This window comes from Sinocyclocheilus rhinocerous, unplaced genomic scaffold (genome assembly GCF_001515625.1).
Source record: "Sinocyclocheilus rhinocerous isolate Xijiao unplaced genomic scaffold, SAMN03320098_v1.1 scaffold2559, whole genome shotgun sequence".
In the NCBI taxonomy this organism is placed as follows: domain Eukaryota; kingdom Metazoa; phylum Chordata; class Actinopteri; order Cypriniformes; family Cyprinidae; genus Sinocyclocheilus; species Sinocyclocheilus rhinocerous.
The window spans coordinates 170,542-178,806 of NW_015658761.1; the positions used below are offsets into that span (position 1 = coordinate 170,542).

The following is an 8,265-nucleotide window of genomic DNA, read 5'->3' on the forward strand; positions in this document are numbered from 1 at the left end:
TCTGAGGTTCTGGTTGACGTCGCATCAGAGTCATTACCCACTCAGCAGAAAGAGCAGCTCATGACCCAAGCGTCCCACTGTTTACTGCTGCTCGACCACTGCTCAAAGGGAAAACTACAGGTGAGAATGACCATTGTTATATTTTCTATTGATTTTTTGTGGTTATATAAGGAAGAATTTCAGCCAAAGGGGTAAAAACTATTATCTTATATTTATTTTATCATTCAGTTGAAAGTTTGCAAGTGAAAGTTATAAAAATGGCAGATTTATAAGACAGTAATCCTCATTACGAGTGACTAATTCGAATTTTGTCATGCTTACAAAGCTTTTATGAAATGGTAAAAGCATCTTGTTACTCTCATATTGCATGCAGTTTGAAGCCACCTACTATTTGTTCCTTTGGTCTCATTTCACCTTTTTCTACAGAGTCTTCTGAGAGAGCTAGACAGCAGTTGTGTTTCTGAACCTGTGTTGAAGTGTATCCAGAAAGTCACTGCAGCACCACTGTGTCAATAAGCTGTCAAGAGTATTTGCCACTTTTGGAGGTGAAGTTGGCTCAGTAGAATCTGATTCAGTGATCAGTTCACTATGAACATAGTACGCTCTGTATGTGGGCTATCCAGGCGAACTGCCTTTTTTGTTTTAGTTTTACAAAAATAAAAATTATACAACCCCAAAGAGACTTGGATTTGCAGGCTGATTTGAACATGCTGTAAAACTGGGACATTTCTGGGGTCTTGCATCCTACTTTCAAGAGTTCATTAATGCATGCATCAAGTTAGATTGCTAACAGCATATAACTGTGTTGATGAAGGTTTTCTTTTCTGGCAAAAGTTTGGTCTCTTCAATTCTCTGTCAGCATCTCCAGCTGTGTTCAGTGAGTTGAGGTAGTTAAACAAAGGTTTCAGCCCATGTATTCACTCCATCAGAAAATGTCTGCTCACAATTCGATTTCACTACAGTAACACATACCAGTGCTATCAAACATTAGAACAGAAATGAAATGTTTCATTAGAAAGTTTTAAGAATATCAGATGACGCTTGTAGCAGAACATGTTTGGTGATGTGCTAGTGTGCTTTTTACCCACAATAATTAAGTGATTTACTCACACTGGATAATATTTAGCATTAATTCAGTTAAAAGAAAATTTCTGATGTATATATCTGATATATTTGAGGCGTTTGCCATATGAAACTATATCACTTTGGACAAAAAATACCCTTGCTTATACATTTGGTTAGGATTTTCCCCATACATTTTCTTTGGAGTGCTTTGAAAGGATGTGCATTTGTGTGACTAACAGCATTAGCACTGAGGGCAGTTGAACTTCATAAACAATAGCAATGTTTTCTAGGGGTCTGCCGTGTATGCTGGTGGGTGCATGAGATGTAAAAGATGATCTAAGTAAAACATGCATTCAAATACAACAATACTAAACATAAAATATATTTTTTTCCTTTCGAACACCAGGCAGTCAAACTAACAAGCACTACTTAATATGCATGCATGCCATTTCAAATAAAGTTTATTATATGAACATGGGTCAAAGTTGACCCAAAAGTACATAATGGAACATTTAAAAAAAACACTTATGCTTGCAACAGCATAAGTACAGATGAGACAGATCAATGTACAAACAATCCCACATTAGAGATTTGGACAGGCGTGTACAGACACACACACACCAGTGTACACTGTTATTGAATAGAGGTGTTATATCAAAGATCAGCATTCATAATTTGGAAATGTTCCACACACAGCAGAGTTACTCTGGTGTGATCAGCAGTTCAGTCTCTATATGGCTTTACTTTTCTGAGCTGGTTCTGTCTCTTGTTCATATTCTATCTCCACATAGGCCCGTTTTTTCCTGATTGGGCCTTTGAGTGGAGCCTTTCCTTTCGATTTGGCCTTGGTCTTTTCTTCCTCTAACTCTTCTTCAGACTCCTCTTCCTCACCGGATTCCTCTTCATCATCCTCTTCTTCATCACTGCTGCCCTTCAGGTTGTTCATATCCTGTAAAACATGGTCAGGGTTGAAATAATATCACTCTTTGAGATATTAAACTTTTTTTAATGTAATTTAGATTTTAACCATGTTGTAAAATATTACCTCAAAATCACTGAGATCACTCTCTTCAAACTCATCCTCAGCAACAAATTCTCTAGTCCCAGATTCCTGAAAGACATAAACAAGACTACATAAATATTTAAATAATAATAATTATTAATATTAACCCCATCTAAGAGTGTGCACAAGTTCTCCCGTGCACAAGTTCTCCCGGTCAATCAAACCCTGCAGAAGTTTACCACAAAATCGATACAATTAACAAACAATACTGTTCAAAAGTTTGGGATCCTTTAGTACTTTTATTCAGCAAGGAAGCATTACGTAAAGTGACATTAAAGACATTAATGTTACAAAATATTTTTTATGTTAAATAAATGCTGTTCTTCCGAAAATTATATTCAAAGAATATTGAAAAAAAAAATGTTTCAGGGATTCTACAAAAATATTAAGCAGCACAGAAGGATTGTTTGACACTGAAGAGTAATAGCTGCTGAATATTCAGCTTTGGCGTCACAGAAATAAATTACATCTTAAAATATATAAAAATAGAAAAGTTATTTTATTTACATTGTATTAATATTTCATAATATTACTGTATTTTTTTATCAAATAAATGTAGCCTTGATGAGCATATGAGACTTCTTTCAAAAACACATTTAAAAAAAAACATGCTGAATACTGACCCCAATATATATATATATATATATTTTTTTTTTTTTTTTATTTTTTTTTCCCTGTAATATATATTATATATATATATATGACATATTTCAGGAAACAGAAAGCTGACAGGAAAATAAAGTTAATACCTCTTCTTCGTCTTCCTCTTCCTCTGATTCAGTCTCCTCTTCCTGTTTTTCCATAGCTTTATCAAAGGCATGGATGGGGAAGTTGTATATGTCTCCATACTATATAAAGGAAAAATGAAAACTTTAAATGTAATCACTTACCTGACACAAAAGCAGGAAAGAGATGTGCCAAAGATGCACTTACTGTTCCTTGTTTTAGACGGTCTAGCAGTTCTTTTTCTATGGCATTTTCCAGCTGAGCAGCAATAAGAGCTTTTTCCTGTTGGTGAGAAGAAAAAAAAAGAGTAAATACCACACAAATTCAACTTTACATTTGATCCAAAGTGAGAAGTTAAAGAAAAAAACTAAAGACAAAACACAAAAAAGGTGGGGTGGGTAAAAAAACAAACAACAAAAAAAAAGATGTAGGTCTACATAAACGCTCAAACAAAATAAAAATACAAAGGCAGTGTTATATTCAGGAATGCATGTATGATCAGTACATCACCCACCTCTCTCCTCTTTTCTCGTCTCTCTACTTTTCTACTGAGTGGAACCAACTTTCTCCTAGAAATTAAAAACAAAAAAAGAGGCACCATGTAAGAGATTATATACAGAAAGCTGGGTATTATTAAAATAAATCAAATAAATGCTGTTCTTTTGAACTTTCTATTCATTAAACAATCCTAAGAATAAAAATGTGTCAGTTTCCACAAAAATATTATGCAGCACAACTGTTTTCAACATCGATAATAATAAGAAATGTTTCTTGAGCAGCAAATCAGCATATTAGAATGATTTCTGAAGAATCATGTGACACTGAAGACTGGAGTAATGATGCTGAAAAATGAGCTTTACCATCACAGGAATAAATTATATTTTAAAATAGGAAACGGTCATATTAAATGTAATAATTTTTTACAATATAATTGTACTTGTCAAATAAATGCAGCCTTGGTGAGCTCTTATTACAAGGCTACTTACAAAATAAAAAAATGTAAATGAAATATTATTTTAAAGGGGTCATAATCATATGACCCCTTTAAGTTGAAATTATCTGATGTGAGAAGAAAAACATCATGGAATCAACTAGTGAATACAACTACCACAGCACTGCACTATAGTGCACAGAATGCAGAAAATAATCAGAATCACAGCAACAGAAGCAAATAAGAAAGAGTCTCACTGTCGTTTGAGTGTGAGTTTGCGGATTCGAATGAGATACTGTGTGATCTTCGTCAAGCGCTGTTTGCACTTGTGTTGGATGAACCTCGGCCAGTAGATGAGGTTCTCATCGATCTGCTCCAAAGCCTTTGCATAGTTTCTATCAAGTTTCACCTGAAAAAGAGTTCAAGCGAGAGTTATTAAACATTTCAATGCGAATCACATCAAATGATCAACGTGTCTCGCTCGTTTTGGATCTCATACCTTCTCCCACATGTGAGCAGGGAATGCTGCTCTCTCAATAACTTTCACGTAGAGATAACACAGGCCTAAGGAAACACAACAGTTGTGATGATCAAGAAATGAATATACTGAAACGTTTGAGTGCCGAAAAATGTTTGCAATAACTGCTTTTGTGAAGTGCGTTTTTAAACCATCACCTTTCTCTTCTCTTACAGTAGCATACTGGCTGTTGGCGAGAGGACATGAACTGCGATCGCAAAGGCCTGTGACGTTGTATTCATTTCGACAGAACTGCTGAGTTTTCGTTCTTCAACAACAAGAAATCAAACAGTTAGATGTCGTGTTCGTCCACATACATTTAAGAAAAAAATGCAACTCTGAACAGTGTGGTTTATAATGTTATATATACTTACTTTACTTTGTAGGAACAAAAATTATCATTGCCAATAAGGTCCCATATAGCCTTTAAAAGACAGATGATTCAGTGTCAAAGATGTTGAAAATATGCAAAACATCAAATTCAAAGTTGAACAATGTAAAATCATCTAAACGTTCACAGCGGCCAGTGTTTACTGCTAAAACAGAAACATTACAACCTATGAAATATTGTTTTAAAACTTCGTTTCAGTTATTGGTTCAACCACGTCCTGTTCATTCTAAATCACATTTAGTTGATCTCTGTTGTTTGCTTGTCAGTAAATATAGATACGTTATTTTCGTGAGCTTTTCTTAAAACGCTTTACTTACGTCGTCGTGTTGCATTCTGGCAGCTTCTTTGGACGGTCGTCACTAAACACTTAAATTCCAGGTCTAAAATGATACAATAGAATTAACTAGGTTACCGAATATTTATGATAACCCAATTAAGTTTTTGTGATCAAATAAATACCACATGGAAGTTTCAGGCGGCAGCCATGTTAACACCATGAGCTACCCTACTGTGTCTCGCGAGAGTAGCAATCTCGCGAATCAGTGAACTCGGATTTGTAATGAGCTGAAAAACGACGAGTTGAGTGAACCTTGCAAGCGGCAACCTCTCGCTCTCTCTCGTGATGCCAACAAGGAAGTGACTTAAACTGTAATTCATCAACTGGCCGCTAGAGGCTGGCTGCAAAAGGGAGTCAATCCCATAGACTCCCCATGTTAAAATGCCCAACTTTACAGCAGAAAAAAACAGCAATTTCGCGAATCAGTGAACTCGGATTTGTAATGAGCTGAAAAACGACGAGTTGAGTGAACCTTGCAAGCGGCAACCTCTCTCTCTCGTGATGCCAACAAGGAAGTGACTTAAACTGTAATTCATCAACTGGCATAATCATTCTTGTTTGAAATGCGCGAAAATTAAACAAAGTCAAGATCTCCGCAGGTCGTGCCGCTGTCACACGTTCCCGGGCTTCACACGGAGCGTGTAAACTGCGCATACTCCTTGACCTTGCGATTAAACCACGCCCGCTTGATGTCGTCAGACCTGAAACACCCAGTATTTAGTCTATGCCTTCAAAAACCTCTTCAGGAACCTACGGGTGACGTCACGGACACTACGTCCATGTTTTTATACAGTCTATGATTCAAACATACAGGAATTAGATCAATCAAAACGCGATTTAAATTATAATATTAAGCCCTGGTTAAGCGTAGAGTGATAACATAAATCATAAATTCGTGGGTTTGTTTCATCTTCATTTACTGCGCGCCTCTGATCTGCACGCGCTTCTCCAGCACGCGCTTTCACCTGTCTTCCACAAAGAGCCGCGCGCCCGCAGAATTTAAATATTAACGGTCATTTTTCGTTTTACTGGCTGACTGACTCGCTAGTTTATCGATCTCTTTATTGAATGATTAGGCTACTTAAAATTTATATATTTATGAGAGTAAATATGATTTCGGAGGGATTTAAAATGCCTAACTGAAGAGAACATGATGTTAAGCGAGAGGTTTTTGTTTACGGATCAAAAGAAGGTCCCGCTGCACAAACTGTAGCCTACACTTCAGTGGTAAGAAATGAATGTACTGATAGCCTATCCTACTTTAAGCAAAGAGTATAGAAGCCCAAGAGGCGAAACTCTGTAGTGATAAGGGCAACAGTCTATAGGTGGCGCTGCGGAGGCGTTGCCGCCATTTTGGACTGAAAACTGCTGAAAGTCGCTAGAAGATGCGAGAGAGCAAGTGTGTTTTTTTCTCTGTCACACGAACACACAATTGCTGCTGATAGTTTTGATCTTTTACTGCCACTTCCACTTTATTCCTCTATTACTATTTACAGTTAATGTTAAATGTGTGCACTTGATACAGTACAGAAATATTATCTGTCTTATAATCTCTTCTCTAACACAATTGCTGCTGATGGTTTTGATCTCTATTGCTTATTTGATTTTGATCTATTACTATTTTCAGTTAAATGTGTGCACTTGATGACAGAAATTACAGAAATTCTATTACTATTTTCAGATAAATGTGTTATTAAATTTTGTCGTCATCAATTCCCCACCTCAAATTACAAATTCGGCTTTGTTTTCTTTTTGAAGCTGGTAGCACATTCTGATGGCTGGTAGGCCGCTGTGAAAAAAAAAAAAAACTAGCTTGCTGCTGGAGCTAGTTTTAGTCCGGGTGCTCATTCCCTGACTTGAATGGGTGCAAAAGTCTTAGCAAAAAGAATCGGACTTCAGAGTGTAAAAAGAAGCAACCTTTTGATAAAGCGTTAGACCGGCACCTGTAAAAAGGAGCATCGTTCAGGTGAGGCATGAAACTGGCCTCCTGACATTCTGTTGTCATTAATTCCCCACCTTAATCATGAATTTGACCTCATTGTTTAAGCGGGTAGCGCATCCTGATGGCCGTATTGAGCTTATCAGGTTGCGCTACCGCTCTATTAGAGCAGCTCTATTAAGGCGCCGACTACGAATGCAGCTGCTGCATGCAGTAGGCAGAGTCTGGTCCCTCACAAAAGCAAAGCAGGCCTGGTCGGTGCACTGGTGGGAGACCATTTGTGAAAATGAAGCTCACTGCTGCAGCTACTTTTAGTCCGGCAAGCAGGGGGTGATCATTCGCTGGCTTGAATGGGTGCAAAAGTCCTAAAGGAAGCTGGTGTAGCAAATAGGATATAGTTTACCGCATTGGAATTTATTATTATTATAACAGGGGAGGGGGAAGAAGGGAGACGGAAAGTCTCCCTTCAGTATGGATATAATTGATCTCTGTCTTGCTCCAGTCCACACTCCAGTACAGTAGGTGGCGGTAATGCACCACTTTGATGTTTAACGGCCAACCGCCGTTAAACATCAAAGAAGAAGAAGAAGAAGAGGATATGGCCACAGGTGCGTTAACGCGCTCGAGGCTCGCGTTCTTTGTTTAAAAGACCTTGAGTCACCCCAACTGCTTCCCATTCCAGTCCTTCTACTTCCGGGTATGAGGCCGCAGCAATATGCGTCAGGGAAGAGCACGGGGAGGCGAAAATGCTTCCGCCGGGTGAGTCCCCGCGGACTTCTTGCTCTTCCCACACTTCGTGTCCTCCAGTGAATTAATTAGAGAAGAGTCCATTTTTATGGGCATCCTATGCTGGAATTGAGTGAGGATTGCTCTGCCTGCATTCCTTTGAGCAATAAAACCAGTGTTATCAAATGATTTGTCTTTGGTTGCCATGGAACCAGAGGCCTGTTCTGCCTTTTTGAGGTGTTAGTTGCATTTTGGGGGAAGAGTCCATAGACCCTCATAGTTGGCTTGTTGGTTGGATGAGGGGTGTTAGGGATTATTTGTTGAATATAACAAAATGTGTGTCTGATTGGTCCACACGCTACAAAGACTTTGACAAATTTTTATCAATATGTAACTTGTCCAACCAGGCAGAATAAGACGGTAGATCTTTGTTATGGGACAATCAAGGGAGCATATAAATCAGTACCCTTGCCTGCCTTTAGTTCTGCCAACCATAATTGTGTATTGCTTCCTACATATAAATCTGTTCTTAAGAGAGAAAAAAATCAGACCAAATAGGTTAAAACCTGG

The 8,265-nt window shown here is 37.9% G+C and overlaps 1 protein-coding gene across 1 annotated transcript; it reads right to left on the minus strand.

Annotated features, from left to right (window-relative positions):
- Window positions 1-1,508: 1,508 nt before the first annotated feature.
- LOC107722986 (protein MAK16 homolog) lies at window positions 1,509-5,253 on the minus strand. Its single transcript, XM_016531485.1, has 10 exons — window positions 5,011-5,253; window positions 4,677-4,726; window positions 4,461-4,570; window positions 4,285-4,349; window positions 4,043-4,194; window positions 3,369-3,423; window positions 3,062-3,136; window positions 2,878-2,976; window positions 2,111-2,176; window positions 1,509-2,014 (listed from the first exon to the last, which is right to left on the minus strand). The coding sequence occupies exons 1-10, from the start codon at window positions 5,023-5,025 to the stop codon at window positions 1,796-1,798; spliced, it is 906 nt and encodes a 301-aa protein (XP_016386971.1). The 5' UTR covers window positions 5,026-5,253; the 3' UTR covers window positions 1,509-1,795.
- Between the last annotated feature and the right edge of the window lie 3,012 nt (window positions 5,254-8,265).

Bases quoted from the DNA above. Each gene is read 5' to 3' on its own strand.
- LOC107722986 (XM_016531485.1), bottom strand. The intron at 4,195-4,284 runs GTATGAGATCCA...ACTCTTTTTCAG, and splicing joins CTGCTCACATGTGGGAGAAG to GTGAAACTTGATAGAAACTA. The intron at 2,177-2,877 runs GTATTAACTTTA...TATGTCTTTCAG, and splicing joins AAGAGGAAGACGAAGAAGAG to GAATCTGGGACTAGAGAATT.